This window comes from Musca autumnalis, unplaced genomic scaffold (assembly GCF_047663935.1).
Source record: "Musca autumnalis isolate F117 unplaced genomic scaffold, ASM4766393v1 scaffold_4, whole genome shotgun sequence".
NCBI classification, from domain to species: domain Eukaryota; kingdom Metazoa; phylum Arthropoda; class Insecta; order Diptera; family Muscidae; genus Musca; species Musca autumnalis.
The window spans coordinates 186,790,421-186,812,410 of record NW_027411977.1 but is presented as its reverse complement, the minus strand read 5'-3'; the positions used below and the strand labels follow the sequence as shown (position 1 = coordinate 186,812,410).

At 29.8% G+C, this 21,990-nt stretch overlaps 2 protein-coding genes across 3 annotated transcripts in view; both read right to left on the bottom strand.

The window, feature by feature from the left end:
* Positions 1–21,990, bottom strand: part of LOC141402725 (uronyl 2-sulfotransferase homolog pip-like) — a 266,172-nt gene that overhangs the window by 17,734 nt on the left and 226,448 nt on the right. Inside the window, exons 4-6 of one of the 2 annotated variants that reach the window (XM_073984600.1) lie at positions 19,579–20,132; positions 19,266–19,420; positions 18,982–19,197 (exon numbers count right to left, since the gene is read on the bottom strand). The exons of the other annotated variant lie outside the window; for it this stretch is intronic. Coding sequence (XP_073840701.1) covers positions 19,013–19,197; positions 19,266–19,420; positions 19,579–20,132 — 894 coding nt within the window. The 3' untranslated portion in view covers positions 18,982–19,012. Of the gene's footprint in view, positions 1–18,981; positions 19,198–19,265; positions 19,421–19,578; positions 20,133–21,990 lie in introns of those variants that run through there. 2 annotated transcript variants of the gene reach the window in all.
* Positions 1,570–7,335, bottom strand: LOC141401637 (uronyl 2-sulfotransferase homolog pip-like). Its single transcript, XM_073981969.1, has 3 exons — positions 7,193–7,335; positions 1,831–1,968; positions 1,570–1,760 (listed from the first exon to the last, which is right to left on the bottom strand). The coding sequence occupies exons 1-3, from the start codon at positions 7,203–7,205 to the stop codon at positions 1,570–1,572; spliced, it is 342 nt and encodes a 113-aa protein (XP_073838070.1). The 5' UTR covers positions 7,206–7,335.

Genomic DNA, 21,990 nt, shown 5'->3' with positions numbered 1-21,990 from the left:
AGCATTTTATTGATGAAAAAATTAAGGTTTTTAGAAGAAATTTTGACGTTTTTCATACATATTTTAAAAATGTTCCATCTTTTCAGCATCCGAAGCACTCGATTGTATCCGTCGAGGTTGTCTGTGTCATATTCTATCTTATTGTGAAGAAATATGACACAGCTGCGCGACTCTTATTGATATTCCTAGATGTTTCTATTATCTGTCAATTTAAACCCGTTTACGCTGTTATTTCGGCGTCCGCGGAATTATTTATATGGTTTTATTGGTGAAAAATTATTAGAAAGCCCCGCTTTATCGACTGAAAGAAAATTCGGCGTTAATATCTCCACAATTCACGAAAATAATATGACTGTTCTATCCTGATGACCGAAAATAAATGCCTATTTTTCATAGTACTATCGGAAAAATGATCAGAAAATCATTTCGCGAAAAGCTAGAAACATAATTCTTTCTGTGATTGATACGGAACATCGTAGGCTTTAAATTCCTACAAGATTAAAATCGTAGATTCATTCGTTTTGGGATAAATACGCTAACATTAACAAAAATTTAGGTGTTCTATTCTACTGACGTGGAGTGTATTTGTCAGCTGTCCATCATTTTTTTCACAGACAGTCGGGTTAAGAAATTTTGGGCGTTTTTGTAAAAATAAGTGGAATAATAACTGAAATGTGTTGAAAACAAAAGAACATGAAAGAAAAAACAAAATATGTGAACGGAAAACAAAAAGAAAACGACGATTTTCATTCATAATTTTACAACTGTTTTGGCAGTTGTTTGGACGCCTATGTCACACAGGCAAGTTTGGGTTTTTGACAATCAATACATGTACTCAACTGTCCTCCCTGCCTCGCCTAGGAAGTCACTCCGGAGACACGCCAAGGAAGATAGTTGGTGAATTACACAAACAATTTCTATAGCCTTATTTTGATTACGTTTTATCGCGTATGGCGACACTTCGGAGTGACTTCTGAGAGACTTCTAGGGTGATTATTTACATTTATTTAATTATTCAACACATTTGAACAAATATAGAACATTTTTCTATCTGATGATTATATGAGACGGTGGTGCAATGGTACGCATACTCGCTTTGCACTCTGAAGGTCCGGGTTCGCTTCCCAAGTCAGGCAACAAAACATCACATTTTTAAAATGACAAAATTAATGTAGGTTTAATTAATGGTCTTCTAGAAGTGTCGCTGGAGTGACTTCCAAGACGACACGCCGGCGTGGTTCGTTTCTTCACAACGGAGGTCACTCCAGGGTGACTTCCGCGACTGTTTTCATCGCCCTGGGCGACACGCCTAAGTCACTTCCGCCATAGTTTTTGCTTGCAGGGCTGTCATGTATAAACGCAGGGTTAGTTCAACTACATCTTATTCCGTTGTTATTCGAAATATTCCAGTTGTAAATTGTAACATTTCATCTAGTGTTTCGCAGTTTTTAAAACCAACACATCCCCTCCTCAAAGACAAATGTTAGGTTTTCAATAATTTATTTAATTTTTTTATTATACATATTTATTTCCAAAATACTCTTTTTTTAAAAACTAAAAATTATTTTCTTAATCCAATAAACCATGTGCCTGTAATTCCTTCAAATTGGCGGCCAAATACTGTTTATACAAGCGTTGTTTGCAGAAATAATAGAACTCATATTCATGGGTGAAATTTTTACGTATCATTGCCTTGACATCGGGATCAACTTTGGGTTTGCGTTTGTTCTTGTTGCGATTGGTGATTTTTTCATTGTGTACTAAAAGCAAAAAACGAATAGTTTTTGTTCAAAATTTGGAAATGCTTGTTTATGTGTAATTTCTACTTACTTTCAAAGACAGTTTTGGCACCATTAAAGAACCGTGGTATATACTTTTCGAAAACACTTAGAGTGATGTTCGTATCTTCCCAGGAGCCAACAACGGCATAATCACGTTCAACATGTTCCTTGGCCATTTGCACAGCGGCTGGAGAGTTAAAGGGTCTGGGTGGAATATAATTAAATAAATGTTCTTTGTGGGGAAAATAATATTTTGGAGCAAAGGGTAAGTCATGTCCAAGAAGATTTTTTTCAAAAAAATCTGTTCCTTTATGCTGCCATAAGTTCAAAAATCAATTTTGTGCAACAGTATAAAATTTAAAAGTGGATCTTTAAAGATTCGTCAGTCTATCTAGACTGAAAAGTTGACTTTAGATATAATATAGATTTTAGTTTTGTGAAAATAAAAGAAATTTTAATTGGTGCCCAACCGATAATAGTCATTTTATACTAATTTATACCTTTTATACCTTTATTTATAACCTTTTATAATAGTTATTGAAGCTTTAAGCTCAGAGCATAACGATTTTTGTTAAGTCCTTGTCCTTCATTCCTCATATGGATCATGGATGGATTTTCTAAGAGAATTTTTTTTTCGTTTGATGTCGAAGAACAAAATTACTGGTCATAAAATTCGCATATAAAATTTTAAAATTTTTTTTAATATAAATGCTACATATAATAAATCAAGCTAGTGTTGATAGCTTCAGCATATATGTAGAAGTATACTTCTGCATATTGTTCTACTGTTAATCATAAAATGATAACAACAGGCAAAATCATTAGAAAGTTTGAAATTAGAATCTTCAATAAATAGCACATTGAAAGAAAATTTTCTCTGAGTGGGGTTAGTTCTGTACAGTACGACACGAGGCGTCAGCGTCAGAATGGTTTCCGTTTTTTTTTTTCAGAAAATCTGAACTTTTCTCCGAATTTTCCAAGAATTTACTTCCGAATACGGACGGATTTTCTTAAGAAAATCTAAATTTTTCATCGAATTATTCAGAATTTTCTTTCGAATTCGGACTGAATTCTGTCAGAAAATCTAAATTTTTCTTGGAATTTTCCAAGAATTTACTTCCGAATACGGACGGAATTCGTCGCGAAACTCTAATATTTTTTTAAGAATTTCCTTAGAAAATTCTTTCCGAATCGGTACGAATTCGGCATCAGAATCGGATATTTTTTCAGAAATGTTAGCTGGGATGCTGCCTTTATCTTTGTTTTTGTGTGTATGTATACCAACAAAGAGACTCTTGTTTTTATTTGTTTCTGTTTTGGTTTCATTCTTTTTCTTTATTTCATTCTCCTTTCCTTTTCATTTTTGTTATGGTGTTTAATTATTCCTTATGTTGTGGTGGCTGCTTGTGGCTTTTTGTTTGTCTTTGTTGTCAGCTAAAGTAGCAAACCATGTATTGCGTTCATCAATGCTCGTAATATTATACGCGATATTTACATCAAAGTTGTGCGGAAAGTGTATATGAGAAGTATATACACTCTAATCAAAAAATTTAGTATCTGGTTTTCAGGGTTGACAATATGTTTTGTAAAAAATTTAGATTATGATTGTTCCTACAATCGGTATTGTTAACGATTTTTACAATATTGCGGAAATTCGAAAGTTGTTTTTGGTTTCTATGTTCGGAACAAAAGATGGTATTTTTGGATTTGGATTACAGTGTTTGCACAAAACAAACACATTTTTGGAACCAAAATAGAAATTTGTGTTCCAACAAAACCGAAAAATATTTTTTCTCTGCGTGTAGTGACAATGACGAAGATTCATCGGCATAGACGACATCCAGTGGTACTGCACGCAGAGAAAAAAATATGATTGATCCAACAATATTCGAAGACCAAAATATGTATTATATTCCAACAATTGGGTTTTGTTAAATCCAAAAAAAAAAATTTGTCAACTGGACAATAGTTCTCTCTTTTATTCGACATTTTTTTCTCGTTTCTCGCTATTCGATGCCGTGTTGAAAAAACAATTATGGTGAGTTTTGTTTGTATGACATGATGCCTTTATCTTTGTTTTTGTGTGTATGTATACCAACAATGAGACTCTTGTTTTTATTTGTTTCTGTTTTGTTTCATTCTTCTATCTTTATTGTGCTTTGAGATTTGGTGTTATACCTGTTATACCGGAGTTTGTTATGGTGTTTAATTATTGCTTATGTTGTGGTGGGTGCTTGTGGCTTGTGGCAGCAAACCATGTATTGTGTTCATCTTCTTCTTCTTTATTTGCCTATTCGTTTTTCGAATTTTGGCGATCAATGCAATTATATACCTACATATTACATCTGTTACATTATAAATTTCATTTTGGTGTTTATAAATTTCTTATTATCTCAGCAAATGACTCTCTGTTTCGGCTTTCGCTGAGAAGATTCCCAACATCTTGGATACCAGTCCACTCCTGTATGTTATTAATCCATATCATTTCTTTTCTTCCTCTAGTGGGTCTTCCTTCAATTTTTGTTCGGATTATATTTTGGAGTAGCTTATATTTGTTATTTCGCATTATATGACCAAGATAAGCTGTTTTTCGTTTTTTTTTTATTATATGGATTATTTCCTTTTCCTGTGTTCATCAACGATTGCAATATTATACGCGACATTTATATTCAAGTTATATGAAAAGTGTATATGAGAAGTATATACACTCAAATCAAACATTTCTGGGCTGGTTTTCTGGGTTGACAATACTTTTTGTAAACAAAATTAGATTATGATAGTTCCTACAATCGGTATTGTTAACTATTTTTACAATATTGCGGAAATTCGAAAGTTGTTTTTGTTTTCTATGTTTGGAACAAAAGATGGTATTTTTGGATTTGGATTACAATGTTTGAACAAAACAAATACAGTTTTGGAACCAAAACAAATATTTTTGTTCCAACAAAAGCGAAACATATTTTTTCACTGCGTGCATATAGTCCATCTTTAGACCTGACCTATGTCTGGTAAAATATTACGATGAGCAAAGTATGGTCCGGTTACTCCCTTCCAGAGAAACCGTTCGCTCTATTGGAGGATTTGGTCGATATATGTAGTCCGTATTCGAGCATAATCTAAGTTTAGTGAATAAATTAGGATTTACAAAATTTGGACCAAGGTGAATTACTGCTTTCTATAGTTATCGAGCCCACCAAGTATTTTTTATGGCGCCGGAATGAATAAACTGCTGCAAAAAATGTTATGCCGATCCGACAAGTGTACCGAAACACACTTGTGCAAAATATTGGAGCCACATGCGCCGAACAACCGATTACAAGGTAATGTAAACAAGGCTGAAAATTTATGGGTTATTCCTTAAAAATTTTACAAGGCAAAACAACGGCATACGTTGAGTTTACCAACTAAGCTCGGATCGGGATGAAATATCTTTTCACATATAGATCTCGCGTCCCTGATCACAAATATATGCAACATCTGTTGCGGAAGACCATACTTCCCGAGATATGGGCCTCTTAAATTGCGAAAAATCCCCTGTTAAAGGCCGTCTACTTAGAAAAAATTTTAATTTAAAAGAAAATTGAGTTCCCTTGCCCGAGATTGGCTCCTGTCCATAGGCTATTTAAGAAAAAATTTACATTTTTAAAGAAAATTTTGTTCCCATAGTTGGTAAACTCAACTTGTTCCAAAACTACTTACTTTACTCATTACTAAGTCATTAGTATGGTGGCACAGGGCATGAGTGTGTCCTACTATAAAACCGAGAGTTGTGTCTGTTGTGTTTTACCAAAATTACGAAGAGATGTTGATGGTAATTGGACATGTGTGTGTTTAACATCCACCAACCACCAATGTCTACATAGGGTGAACAAGTGGAGCAAAAACTGTAAAAGTTTAGATAAGCTCCTGGGTTCGAAAAATTGTTTATTGAACGCGAAGGCGGTTTCTAAAAAATTTACTGAAATCAAAACAAGAAACGTGAACTATTTTTCAACAAAATTGTTTGTTATTCTGAACGTTTTAGTAAGTTCACTTGGAATCGTAAACCTATGTGATATTTTTTTACCAGAATGTATTATCCCCTGAAAACATAAATCCCTAAAAATTGAAATATCTCAAAAATGTTGGCCTCTGTTCATATGTTTTTTGTTTGTTTGGAAATTTGAACTAAAGGAACGAACAGTACTAAAATGAAATTAAATATCAATTAATATATCGTCACCATAAATTCCCGAAGACGTAACCGACATGAAAATCGAAATTAATTTTTTGACGTAATCTGATACATAAAGCTAAAATACATGCTCTGGCAAAATTTCAAGCTTCTACGTTCAAAAACAACGATCAAGAAATGACATTTCGGAATATGGGATAATATTGCAGATTTTGTTGTAATGGAGGGTATCAAAACTAAGCAATTCAGCGGTTTTGGTTTCACTACTTATTCCCCTTCGTATATGATCGATAACATCCCATATACTCGCCTTCATAAGATTAATATTCCGTAAAACAGTTTTTAATTTTATAACGTTTTTTGCTTCTCCTGAAAAGTTTTGGTTTTGAGGGTTACGTCTTCGGGCATTTATGGTGACGATATGTAGGTATTAGTGCAACAAAGTTTTCAGTGCTCACTATTTTCTTATTAAATATTGCTCTTTTATTCCCTTTCCACATACGAAGAGCGGGCATTTTGCTAATCTTTATATATAAAAGAGCTTAGTGAGTGAGTAACTGGTATATCATCGCCCAGACGAAATCGCTTAAGCTAGAATCTTGAAATTTTGGGTGAGGGTCACTATTTGTGTGTAGGCGTGAGATAAGACTGGGTTTTGGAAATTCGAAATAGGGAGGTACGAAAAGTACTAAAAGGTACTAAATATAGTACTCTTTGTATTAGGCAAACGGAAAGAGTTAGAATTCTGAAATTTGGAATGAGGGTCACTGATGGAGAGCTAGAAAGATGTACCAAAGGGTTTTTGTAAATTCAACCTACAAGTGTAAAAAAAGTACTACATTTAGTACCATTTGTTATTAGATGAAGGGATATAGCTAATATCTTGAAATTTGCTATGAGAATCAACATAAAAAAGTATGGAAGATATAAGGAGGGATTTTGGGATTTTGTATAATTTGAATTTGGGGGAAGGGATTGAGCTAGAAGGGTGACATTTGGAATGCTCTTGTCTTTGATTTTATACGTCTTTGTTGACTCGAAACTAGACGTATGTATGTGGCTAAGATGGCGCCCAACTGTGTGCAACAATCAAAAGTTCACCTGTAATCTGCCCTTTTTCATAGTTCCTTTAATCTCAGGAGGCTAACTGACATAATCTCACCTACTTTTACCTCATTTGGACACACATTAACCTCCAGAACAATATCTCTCCTTTGCATCCCTCAAAAATACTTACAAACAATCATCATGATGTCCACAATAGAACAGGGATTGCCGTTTATAATTTCCCACAAAATCCTTAACGGTAAATGGTATATATTGACATTCCGGATCACCACTGCGGACACAAAAATTGAAATCTTTTTTATACCACGACTCAGGTCGTATAGGTTTGGTGTTGTCTTTCTTGTATTCTATGGCATTCTTATAGGCTCCACGTGCATAATAATACCAAGATATAACTCTCTCCACGGGATCACGTACCATATTTATATAAATTGGTTTGGCTAAATCGAACTCTTCAAAATCAATCCAATTGACATGTTCTATATACACCGAACCCTCATCCAGCTCGGAAATGGTGGTAGCCAATTGACGTTGCTCCCATTTTTTAAGTTGACGTTTGGACTTCTTGCGCAATCCATCACGAACAACATATATACCATGGAATTTTTCCAATGAATTGAACAGTTCCAATAGGGCTTCGCTGCCAACTTTTGCGGCACGATTGAAAAATATTACATCAATTTCCGCCTTTGGAGTGTTATTTAAAAGTTTGGCATTAAGGGTAGCAAGCTGGTGGAGATAATTTTATGGAAGAGAGGGGGAAATTCAAATTTAGAATTATTTGGAATACTAGGAAATGATAGCAAAATTGCATGCTTGAGAATGGGAGAGTTAAGCAGAGTACTAAAAATAAATGCCAAACCAAAGCCTAGAATTTGTTATTGGATTATTATGTTTTCGAAAGATTATGAGGAGATTATCAACATTTCAGCAAACTATTCTAGGTCTAAAGCGAGTCGGGGATTGTGTTCACTTCAGGGAATTTTAGTTGATTTAAAATAATTCATTTAGTTCGGGTTGTTTGAGATAAACGATTCTTCCCTTTAGTAATAATGTGGGATTTAAGCAAAGTATTGAATAAAGGAATATTAAAAGGATATAGGAATGGTTCTGCTAAAAAGAATAGCCGATGTCTTGTTATATTCTATGCCATAGTTTTAAAGAATCTTCGTTAATTTCTTACAAAAGAAAACACCAAGTTGGGCGCCAATTTTTGTAAACAATAAATAAAATTTAATTTACCGTTCTTGTTGGACATAACAACCCCAGCTATTATCCTTTAGATTACTCCCCTTATCATACTTACAAACAATCTGGATGATGTCCACAGAAAAACAACGATTGTCGTCTATAATCCGGTTCAGGTTCTTTTACTTGCATTTGAACAAACTGACAATCGGGATCCCCGCGACGTACACAATCATTGAAATCTTTCTTATACCATTGTTCTGGTTTCATTGGTCTTTCGGGAAATTTGTTAAAGAATATAGCATTACGATATGATGAACGGATATAATAATACCATGATATAACACGTTCGACGGGATCCCGAACCATATTCACATAAATTGGTTTGGGTAAATCAAAATCAGCAAAATCTATCCAATTAACATGTGATACAAACACCGAACCGTCTTCTAAGCTTGAAATGTGATTTGCAATGTCCCGTTGTTGTGGTCGTGTCATAGACATAAGGACCACTTGATGCATGCCACTACGATCTACATAAAAATCATTAAAATCTTCAAGGGCTAGAAATAATTCAAACATAGCTTCACTGCCAACTTTAGTGCCACGATTGAAGAAGATCACTTCCATATCTGCTTTGGGGGTATTATTCAGGTAGGCTGTGGAAAGTTTTGAAAGCTATGGGGAAGGGGAGGAAAATCGACATTTTCAATAATCGGTCCATAAATTCAGAAGGAATTGAAACTGTGATGCCCAAGCGTAGCAGAGATAGAAAGCATAAAATATAGCAAAAAGTTGAGAAATAAAATTTGTTTCTCCCGGTAGACACACCTTTGTGCATATGTATCTATTAGAAATGGCTTTTCCTGTGGCAGATATTAAAGGCACCAAAAGCATTAGTGAGTTGTTTGAAATAAGAAAAGTAATATTGTCAAAATATTGTCAAACTTGAAACAAAAAGATTGATTATGATGTAAAATAGAGAAATCAGAAATAAATCTTGATTAAAATTCCTAATTAAAATCGTTGGAACTACCTTGCAATTGAATTGAATTATTTTATACCTATACATATTGTGCGATTTTGAAATTGAATTGAATATTGTTTGCTTCGCGCAAGTAATAAATTTCGTAATATTTTTTTTTGATTTCCTTTAAAAAGTGTAAGTCGGCCTAAAAGTATGCATTACACATTTTATTAATTTTGCAATAAAGATGTTTTAAGCGAGGAAAATAATCGGAATAGCTGGTCAAAAGTAAAAAATTGAAAACCACTCGGCAAATTGGCAAAGTTTCTAATGAGTTGTTCGATATTCGAGAAAATATTTTCTCCCATTACCTTTGAGAGTAATGTTTACAAAACGCACTGATAGCCTGCAAAATTTACTGATAGCTACCAATATCATGATTTCATGCCGGCGAAGGGAATTATCAATTGGCTTTGCAGTTTTTGAAATGATGATTTTTCTAGTGAAAACCTGAACTCTTTAAGCATCGAGTATTCTCATGTTAATGAGAATGATGCTCATTTTTCGGTTTTCCCAAAAAAACACCAGGACTAAATATTTGTAAGCTGACAGCACGATTTAACTAAGAAATCATCGATTTCTGTAAGTTGAAATAACATCAACACAGTTACCTGTGAGTATGTTGTTGGAATTTATTTAAAAAATCCCTTTTGCGCTTGTCTTCGCTATTTTTTGTTTGTTTTGTTATAGTTGAAGATTCAATCATATGATTGCTTAAGTCTGGAGTATTCCCCCACTGGCTTAACTTCATCATTACTTTCTTTACAGAGAGTAATGTTTACAAAAAAACACTGACAGCCTGCAAAAAGGAATTTTTAAATAAATTTCAACAATATACTCACTGTAACTGTTTTGATATTAGCTGTGTTCCAGAACTAAAAAGTTTTTACAATTTTTACGACAAAAATGGCGCTGAATGACGCTCTCTTTAAAAACTTTTTACACGACAAATTTGGGCGAGTAAAAAAATAGTAACATGGTTGCCGGCGTCTGATTGGCTGATACGCCGACTTTGACATTTTTTCAGTTTTTTTTACGTATTTTCCATTTTTCCGTTCCCGAACTATTTCAAAAAACTTGTGTGTGACAACAAATTTTTCGCAGTTCTCTCTTTTACGAGTTTTACTATTAAAAGTACGGGAACGAAGCTATTATTTCAACTTACAGAAGTTGATGATTTCTTAGTTAAATCGTGTTGTCAGCATGCAAATATTTTGTTCTGGTGTTTTTTAGGAAGGCCGAAAAGTGTGCATCATTCTCATTAACATGGGAATACTCGATGCTTAAAGAGTTCAGGTTTTCACTAGAAAAATCATCATTTCAAAAACTGAAAAGCCAATTGATAATTCCCTTCGCGGGGTATTGGTAGCGATTTTGCAGGCTGTCAGTGCGTTTTGTAAACATTACTCTCTGTAAAGAAAGTAATGATGAAGTTAAGCCAATGGCAGAATACTTCAGACTTAAGCAATTTTTTCAAATAATTTCCGATTTTTGAAAAAAATATATCTTAAATATTCGGTGAAAATCCATGATTTAAAAAGAAATATTCACAAATTCTGAAAAAGGTTCTTTAAAAATTCTAAGGGGTTTGAAAAAAATATTAAAACACCGAAGATATTTGAAAAAATATTCTCAAAAAAATATTGTTTTAAATAATCTGAGTTTTTGAAATATTGAAAGATAAAATATTTAAAAAAAAATTCACTGAAAGATCCACGAATTCTGGAAAATGTTCTTTAAAATAACCACAATTTAAAAACAAAAAATACTTAAAACTATTCCCAATTTTTGAAAAAAGTTTGGAATTAAAAAAAAATATTGTTAAAAATCTTTATTTTGAAAAATACTTTCTTTAAAAACAACGATTTTTCTTTAAAAACTTTTAAAAATTTCACTAGTTTTAAAAAATATTCTTTAAAAGGTGTACGATTTTTGAAGAAATATTTTTTAAAATATGCAAGAGTTTTGAAATAACACTTTTTAAAATATCCAAGAGTTATGAAATAACACTTTTTAAAATTGAAAAAAAAAATATTTTTAAAATATCCACGATTTTTGAAAGAATGTTCTTTAAGAAATCCACGATTTTTGAAAGAATGTTCTTTAAGAAATCCACGATTTTTGAAAGAATGTTCTTTAAGAAATCCACGATTTTTGAAAGAATGTTCTTTAAGAAATCCACGATTTTTGAAAGAATGTTCTTTAAGAAATCCACGATTTTTGAAAGAATGTTCTTTAAGAAATCCACGATTTTTGAAAGAATGTTCTTTAAGAAATTCACGATTTTTGAAAGAATGTTCTTTAAGAAATCCACGATTTTTTAAAAAATTTTCTTTAAAATATCCACAATTTTTGAAAAATTTTTCTTTAAAATATCCACGATTTTTGAAAAAACGTTCTTTGAAACATCCACGATTTTTTTAAAAATGTTTCTTTAAAATATACATGATTTTTTTAAAAAATTTTCTTTAAAATATCCACGATTTTTTAAAAATTTTTCTTTAAAACATCCACGATTTTTGAAAAATTTTTCTTTAAAATATCCACGATTTTTGAAAAAAAAAAATTCTTTACAACATCCACGATTTTTTAAAAATTTTTCTTTAAAATATCCACGATTTTTGAAAAAATTTTCTTTAAAACATCCACGATTTTTTAAAAATTTTTCTTTAAAATATCCACGATTTTTGACAAATATTCTTTAAATATCCACGATTATTTGAAAAAAAAAAAAATTCTTTAAAAATCCACGATTATTTGAGAAAAAATGTTTTAAAAATCCACGATTATTTGAAAAAAAAATATTCTTTAAAAATCTACGATTTTATTTTTATTTTTATTGCTTTCTTCAACCTTTTTTATTTAAAAATCTACGATTTTTGAAAAAAAATTTTCTTAAAAAATCCATGATTATTTGAAAGAAGTATTTTTTAAAAATCCATGATTAATTGAAAAAAATATTTTGTAAAAATCCACAATTATTTGAAAAAATATTTTTAAAAATCCACGATTATTTGAAAAGTATTCTTTAATAAATCCACGATTATTATTTTTTTCTTCAAAAATTCGCGAGTTTAAAAAATCTCTTTTAAAAACATGTTCTTGAAAATGCTGCGTTTATTTGAAAAAACTCATTTAAAAATCCAAAATTTTTTTAAAAATATTCTGTAAAAAACCACTAAATTTACAAAAAATATTTTCTGAAAATCATAGATTTTTTAACGAATATTTTTAAAAACATTAACGATTTTTGAAAAAAAAGTTTAATAATCATTAAAAAATCCCCCATATTTGAAAAATACTCATAAATTCAAGATATGTGAGAAATGTTTTTAAAAGTTCCAATAATTTTTAAAATTATTCTTATATTATTTATAAACTATTTTTAAAAAATTAAAAGTTTTTTAAAAATATTTCTTAAAAACTGCAATTTTTGAAAAAAATATTGTTTAAAATCCTAGTTTAGAAAAATATTTTTTTAAAAAAATCCCCGACTTTATAATAAATATATTCTCTGAAAATTCCTTGATTTTTGAAAAATAATATTTTCAACAAAGAAAAATATCAACGATTTTTGAAAAAATGTTCTTTAGTAAATCGACAACTTTTTGAAAAAAATATTCTTTTGAAAATAAATATTCTTTAGAAAATCCATCATTTTTGAAAAAATAAATACATATTTCTTAGAAAACCACGATTTTTGAAAAAAAAAATATTTTTTTAAAAATTCCACAAATTTTGAAAAAATATTTTATTTAAAAATCCACGATTTTTTAAAAAATTATTTATTTAAAAAATATTTTCTTTAAGAAATCCTAGAAACCTAGATTATTAAAAAAATAATCTTTAAAAATCCACGATTATTTAAAAAATATTTTCTTTAAGAAATCCTAGAAACCTAGATTATTAAAAAAATAGTCTTTAAAAATCCACGATTATTTAAAAAAATTTTTTTTTAATAATAATAGATATAAAAAATCTGGCTTTCCATTAATTTAAAACAAGACTTGTTTTTTTTTTGTTAGAAAAATATTTATTTATTGAAATTATAGTCTAAAAATGAAGTAGAGTATATTCCTTCTCTTCTTAATTTAATCTCAACAAAGCCTTATTGAGGAAAGTCAATTTTCTTTGATTTTCCTTTTCTTCGATTTCACGCAATTCGTTTTGTTTCAAGGCGAAATACTGTTTATGCAGACGCTGGCGGCAGAATTGATAGAATTCAATTTCACGGGTAAAATTACGACGCACCATATTCTTAATCTCTTCGCTAATGTGGGGTTTCATGGGATTACTGTTTTTGTGGTCATCGGCCAAGTCCACTAAAAAGAAAAAAAATTGGGAATTTTTTAGAAACAACTTCAGCCGGAATTTTGTTTATTTAAAACTTACAATAATACATTTTTGTGGCTCCCTTAAAATAACGTGGTATATAATTTTCCAATACAGTTAGCGTAACATTGGTATCTTCCCAGGTACCAACCACAGCATACTCCTGTTCCACAGTACGTTTGGCAATTTCCAGCGGTAAACGGGCATTAAAGGGCCTTAAATTGCAGAACATAATTGTTACTCTCTCATTTATGAAGAAGAAGTTTGATACTTTTCCAACTTACATGCATTTATGCTCATTGTGACCACAGAAAAACAATGTTTGCCTTCTATGATCTCCGGCCCTCTCGAATCCAGATCCTTCAATATATGTACAAGCCTTATCCTTATTCAAAACACACTGATCAAATTCGGTATTTGCCCATTTAGGATTTGGCATGGGACGATTACTTTTACGTCTCTTCGGTACGAAAATCCATGGAGAACGAACATAGTAATACCAGCTGATAACCCTTTCCACGGGGTCACGCACCATATTCATATAGATGGGACGTTCCGCATCGTAATCGGTAAAATTTAAATAATTCACATGACTAACAAAAACACTACCCTCTTCCAGGTTGCTGATATTATCGATTTGATTTTCAATTTCATCATCTTCAAGTATGCTGCGTACGCCACCCTGCTGGGGATCAACTTCCACCTCAAAATCATGTAGGGTGCCTAATTTTTTCAAAAGATTTATCATTTGAACACTGCCCGTTTTGGGAACACGATTAAAGAAGAGTATATCCACTTGAGCTTTTTTGGTATTATTTAATGCATCTGGGTTTAGGGAAAAAAGCTGGAGAAGGGGAGAAACACAAAGAAAGTGGGAAAGAGAGAGAATATTGTAGTTACTATTCTGTATTGAAGACAAAAGACAAAAAGGTATACTGCCGCCATGGAATGTGTGGAAACAAGCTACGTTCTCTGTGTTAGTAAGACATTTGCATGAAAAGTAGGGAATAATCAGGAAGCTTAAAGAGAATCATTCAGTTTTTTTTTGTAAACAAATTAATACCATTCCAGAAAAAATTAGGAAATATGAAGCTTTAAAAATGTCAATGCATTTATGAGATACCAAAAAAAAAGAAGAGAAAAGGGAAATATTTAGGACATACTCTTTCAGTTCAAATCGTTTTCGATGCGGCCACCAGCGATTAAAATAGTATGGGGTATTCGTATCTATAAAGTTGCATACTTTTAGGAACACCTTAATCGGCTGATCAGCTGTCTAATAGGAATGCAAGCTTTTGGTTTGGCATTGTCTTATTGAAAACAGATCAACCATTTTATTATAGAAAATTATCGTATAAAAGAGGTTTCGGATAAAACATTTTCTATGTATCAAAAAAGTTCCTGCATAAAATGTTTCGGATAAAATATTTTCGAGAAGAAAATTTTTCGGATAAAGAACATTTCTGTGTTTCGAATAAGTTTCCTGCAAAAAGTGTTTCGAATAAAATTCTTTCCTACGGAAAATGTTTGTCATAGAATATATCTCAAAAATGTAGAAAATATTTCGGATAAAATATTTTCGAATAGATAATATTTCGGATAAATTATTTTCAAGTAGAAAATATTTTGGACAAAATATTTTCTTATAGAAAATATTTCGGACAAAAGAAAGTGTTTCGGATGAATTTTTTTTAAATAGAAACATTTTCGCATTAATTCTCTTCAAAATATTTCGGATAAAACATTTTCTTATAGAATTTTTTCGAATACAAATGTTTCGTATAAAAAAGGCTTTGGATAAAACACTTTCGCATATAACTTATTTCAGATGAAATACTTTCGTATATAAAGTGCTAATTCAGATGAAATATTTTCCTATAGGAAATATTTCAGATAAAAAATTTTGACATAGGAAATTTTTTAGATAAAACATGTTCTTACAAAAATATTTTCCTGTAGAAATTGTTTCATATAAAATAATGTCGTATAGAAAATATTTCAGATAAATCATTTTCGTATAGAAATATTTTAGATAAAATATTATCGTAAAAAGATATTTTAGATAAAATATTCTCGCGTAGAAATTATTTCAGATAAAATATTTTCGTGTATAAAAAATATTTCAGATAAGTTATTTTCGTACAGAAATATTTCAGATAAAATATTTTCGTATAGAAATATTTCAGTTAAAATATTTTCTTGTAGATATTATTTCAGATAAAATTTTGTCGTATACAAATATTTCATATACGATACTTTCGTATAGAAAATGTCATTTCAGATACCATATTTTCGCAAAGAAAATATCTGAGATACAATATTTTCGTGAAAAAATATTTCAGATAAACTATTTATCGTATGAGAAATATTTCAGAAAAAATATATTCGTAAATTTTAAAATAGAAATGTTTGTATAGAAAATGTTCGAAATGATGTCAGGTAGAATATTTTCGTATAGAAAATATTTCAAATAAAATATTTTTGTAGAGAAAATAATTCAGATAAAATATTTTCGTATAGAAAATATTCCAGTTAAAGTATTTTCGTATAGAGTATATTTCAGATGATATATTCTCGTATAGCAAATATGTCAAATTAAATATTTTCGAATAGTCAATATTTCAGATAAAATATAAAATTTAAGATAAATTATTTTCGAGTAGAAAATATTTTATTTAAGAAATTGTTTGCCATAGGAAATATTTCAGATGAAATATGTTCGTGTAGAAAATATTTTAGGTAATATATTTTGGTATGAAAATATTTCAGATAAAATATTTTCGTATGAAAATATTTCAGATAATATATTTTCGTATAGAAATAATTTAGATAAAATATTTATGCAAAGGAAATATTTCAGATAAAATATTTTTGTATAGCAAATATTTCAGAAAAAAATTCTCCTATAGAAAATATTTCATACAAAATACATCCGTATACAAAATATTTCAGATAAGTCATTTTCCTATAGAAAATATTTCATATCAAATATGTACGTATAAAAAAATATTTCAGATAAAATATTTTCATATAGAAAATATTTCAGAAAAAAAATTTTACCATAGGAAATACTTCAGATAAAATATTTTCGTATAGAAAATATATCAGAAAAAATTCTTTAAAAAATCTAGATTTTTGAAAAAATATTCTTAAAAAAATCTAGATGTTTGAAAAAAATATTCTTTAAAAATCCAGGATTTGTGAAAAAAATATTCTTTAAAAATCCACGATTTTTGAAAAAAAAAATATTCTGTAAAAATCCACTTTTTTTGAAAAAAAATTTCTTTAAAAATCCACGATTTTTGAAAAAATTATTCTGTAAAAATCCACGTTTTTGAAAAAAAAAATTTCTTTAAAAATCCATGATTTTTGAAAAAATTTCTTTAAAAAACAATTTTTGAAAAATTTTTTAAAAATAACCACTATTTTTTTGAAAAAAAATTTCTTTAAAAATCACTGATAAAAGATTCTATAAAAAATCAACTATTTTTATTTGAAAATATAAAAGATAACTATTTTTAATTATTTTTTTTTTTTTTTTTGAAATCCGTAATTTTTTAGAAATATTCTTTAAAAAATCACTGATTTTTAGAAAATTTCTCTTAAAAATCGACAATTTTTTAAAAGATATTCTTAGAAAAATCCACAATTTTTGAAATAAAAATATTTTTTATAAATCCACAAGTTTTGGAATAATATTCTTTAAAACTTCGCAATAATTTGAAAAGTATTCTTTAAAAATCTTGAGATAAATTATTTCATATAGGAAATATTAAAAAAAAAACATTTTTTAATTAATTTCTGTGAGATAAATTATTTCTTATAGGAAATATTTAAAAAAAAATTAATTTTTATTAATTTTCTCGTTTAGATTTAAGCTTGATGATCGGAAATTATTTGCAAGTGAAGAAGGAAAGCCAAAGACTCGAACCCACATAGTCACCAAATTACGTTACCTGGTTTCACTGGTGGTAAAGCAGATCTTCAGACGTATCGACTATGTAATGGCTTCTCTGTCCTAGAACTTTTCGTTTTTCAAATGTGCTTTATACATTTACGCGGATATTTGCCGCTGAAACGCATTTTCTTCACGACAAACACTTTTTTTCGCTGCCTTTGAAGTTATGAGTTTTGGCTTTGAACGCTAACACGCCGTGACAACATTTTTTAAATATGTTTTCAAGGACGTGGGTTCAAATTCCAGCAGTTTTTTATTTTTTTTTTTTTTTTTGAAAAAAAAGAAATTAATTTCTTGTTGGAGTCGAGCTTATGATGATGATTACAAGTGAAAAAGGAAAGCCCAAAATTCGAACCCACCCAACTACTATTATGTCATCAGACATATCGGCTGTGGAGTGGCTTCTATGTCATCGAACCTTTTCTCTTTCAAATGGAATTTGTTTTTATTGTGTGGGTATTCGTCCACTTAATCTGTTCTCTATGGCTTTCATAACAAAGCTTAGCGCAGCCTTTGGAAGTTATGAGTTTTGGTTCTGAACGCTAACACGCCGTGATAACACATTTTTGGCTTCAAACCCCATCCTGGCTCAAGTTAATTTTTATTTATTTGAAAAATTTGCCTATATTTCAGATAAAATATTTTAGTATAAAAAATATTTCAGATACAATATTTTTGTATAGAAAATATATCAGATAAAATATTTCCGTATAGAAGATATTGCTGATAAGATATTTTCTTATAAAAAATATTTTAGATAAAATATTTCTGTATAGAAAAGATTTCAGGAAAATATTTTCGCATAGAAAATATTTCAGAAAAAATATTTTGAAAATGCTATTCTAGTTAAAATATTTTCGTATAGAAAATTTTTGTGATAACATTTCATATAGGAAATGTTTTGGATACAAATTTTAAAAGTAATCAATTCTAACTACATCCCACTTTAAACTTTTTGTTACTAAATTTGGAAACAACAAATATGAGATTAAGCTTGACTTACATACAATTTTTTGTATAGAAGATGTTTTTGAAAAAAATTTTGTATAGAAAGTATTTCAGAAAAAATACATTGTTTTCACGTAGAAAATTATTTGGTATTTCAATCCCAATAGTCGTGTTGTTGTGGTTACTGGTTTTCCTACTGCATACCTAGAAGTATGCAAGGGAATCTGAATGTTGCATAGATTTTGGACAATTTATTCAAGAAATTCATTGTAAGTACAAAATATTTTACTAATATTTTGTTTTATATAAATTTTATTATAATTATTTGTTCGTATCAATCTCTATGGTATTTCTTAATTTCTAAAGGTATTGAAAATAAATGCTACAAAAATATCAACAGCATTAAGGGCAAATGATAATAGCTCGGCTGCGATTGGCTGTTGAACCGTATGACGGATTTTAAAGTTGTTTGGAATTGGGGAATTTTTTGGAATCTTTAATTTAATATAAACTTATTAATTAATTTCGCCATTTCGTTAGTTAAACTTCTCCATCAGTTCCTCCTTCTTGATGGCAATGTACTGTTTGTACAAACGTTGTTTACAGAAGTTGTACAATTCAATTTCATAGGAGAATTGAATTTTCAATTTAGCCTCAACTTCTGGTTCCAAGTCGGTGTTGTGAGGTGTAGAATTTTTCTTGAATTTGCCGGTTGTGTCACCTGGAAAATTGTTTTTAAGATGTGAAAAAAGACGTAGGACTGGCTATTCAACCTTTTGGTTCACTTACTGTAAAACATTTCTGTAGCACCGCGGAAAAATCTTGGTATATAATGTTCCAATACGGTTAGGGTTATATTGGTATCTTCCCAGGAACCCACAACAGCATATTCTCGTTCAATATTTTGTTTGGCTATTTGTGTGGCGGTGGGGGAATTAAAGTTTCTGCAAATTTGAATGAAAATTTAATTTCACTTTTTTTTTTCAAAATAATCAACAGAGTATAGAAACAGATCTGTAACTTCTTAAAAAGGGCAATAGGAGGAGGTCAATTTCAAATTGTTTCCCTAAAACTGTGTTCTGTTTAAATTTCATTAGCTTACTTGCAATCCGGATGGCTTCCACATAAATGCAAAGAAAATCGGCGCCAATCTTTGTTATAGTCATTATGCGGATCAAATATACAATCCGGGATTTTGGCCTGTTTAACACAATCATTGAAAGTGGTTTCAAACCACTCTCGGTTTTCTATTTTCCTCCCAAACGTTTTTACATAAAAACCAAATACTGCGGGATGGCGCATATAATAGTAACCACTGATTACTTTCTGTATGGGGTGGCGTATCATATTGACATAAATTGGTTTAGGTAAGTCATATTTGGTGAAATTTATCCAATTTAAATGTTCAACATAAGACATAGGCCCCGCCACAGCGGATATTTCTTCGGCAATATCACGTTCTTCTTGTTCAGTGAGTAGTAAATAATTGGGTGCAGCATCGTCATTGACATAGGGTGTAAAATTATTAACTTCCGCTAAATCTCTTAATAGTGTCATTAGGGATTGGGAACCAACTTTTTCGATACGATTGAATAAGAGACATTCTTGACCAGCAATTCCGGTATTGTTTAAGCTCTTGGCATCAAGGGTATATAACTTTAAAGAAGAGAAATGGAAACCAATTTTGTGGTTAGATTCCAAAAAATAAAAATGATTTGTTTTGAAACACTGTGAGGTACTAAGCTTTAAAAGCACGGGCTTTTTCGTTGAAAGCTCTAAGCTTTAAAATAGGTAGGCATGAATATTTGAAAGCTTTATGTTGGGAATTAACAATTCCGGAGCGTATAAAGAAGTAATTTTGTAGAAAAGCTTTTGAAGAAAGTATATAATTAAAAAAAGAAAAACTAGCTGGAAGTTAACTTAAAAGCTTATGGCGCATTCAAACCGATATGTCGCTTATTCATAGCTTGCAAATCTAGATAATTTTTGATGAACTTTACGAAATGTTTTTTGTATTGCAATAGCTTTTTTATTGAACACAATAGACGTCATTCATGCTTCCTTTTCTAAGCTTTTTTCTTGATTAAGAAAGATATGATATTAAGAAAAAAAGAGTCAGAAAACAGAGATTCGCAATTTGAATGTTGAATTTGTTTCTTTTCGTTTAAAAGAAAATTATTTTGTACATAAGCTTTCAGTTAGAGGAAGTTAAACAAAAGCTCCTCGACAACTTGGACAAAGTTATACAGTTGTTTCTTGAGATATAAATGGTATTGGTAAAGCTTTCAAGTTTAAACTTGTGTTACAATGAAAATCTTAAGCGTTTCTTTCACATCTTGGAGCTTACATTTTATATTATTTTTTTTAATCGACTTAAAAGCCTCTAAAGTCCTCAAAACATATTATAATTTTTTTTTTAAAAAAAGTTGTAAAAGCTTTCGAATTTTTCAAAAACTTTGAGTATGTTTTAAGGATGTTTTCATAAAGAGATGTGCTAAAGAAGGCACTTTCAACGTTTTTTTTTTTGGATGTGTGAGCTATTGTATTATAAAATGTATATTTCGGATTACAAATTGTATGTTAAAAAAGCTTTCTCTAAAGTCCCCAGGACATATTTAATGATTTTTTTATTTTTTGAAAGCTTCCGACGTCTTCATAAGTTCTGAATGTATATTAAGAACGTCCTCATGAATATTAATTCAGAAATGAAAGGTTTTCAATGTTTCATTTGCATGTGGGGGCTTTCGGACTATAACATTTTTATTTCAATGAAGCTTTAATTTAATAATTGTTCATATAAATTAACCAGATTTAAAATAAAAGGTGTCTCAAAAATCTTTGATCAACTAAATCTGAGAATATTAAGACTTTTATTAAGCTTTGGGTTCCTTGAAAACATTTTTAAAATTTCACATATTTAACGATTTTTTTAAACTTTGAAAGCTTTAGACATTTTCAAAAATTTTTAATATATATTAAGAGCGTTCTCGTGAAGATTAATGTTGAAATAAGGCGTTTCCTTTGGATGTAGGAACTTTTGGGCAATTATATTTTTATTTCAAGAAAGCTTTGAGTTCCTTGAAAACATTTTTTCAAGCTTCACATATTTAACGATTTTTTTAACTTTTGAAAGCTTTCGACATCTTCAAAAGTTTGGAATATATGTTAAGAAGATCCTCATGAAGATTAATGTTGAAATAAAGAGCTTTCATTGTTCTCTTTGGATGTGGGAACTTTTATACTATTATATTTGTATAAGCTTTAATGTAATTTAATGATTGTTCATATGTGTAAATTAACCAGATTTAAAAAGGCCTCAAAAAGCTTTCGTCGAGTAAATCTGTTAGAACTTTAAGACTTTTATTGAGCTTTGTTTTTTTTTTTTCAAATTTCAAGAAAAGATGTAAGGAGGTGTTATAGTTTTAAACGTCTTGTTTTAGAAGGTTTCTCGTTTTTAAAGCTTTTTAATATAATGTGCATTTTTAAAGCAAAATTTAAGGAAAACTTGGAAAGT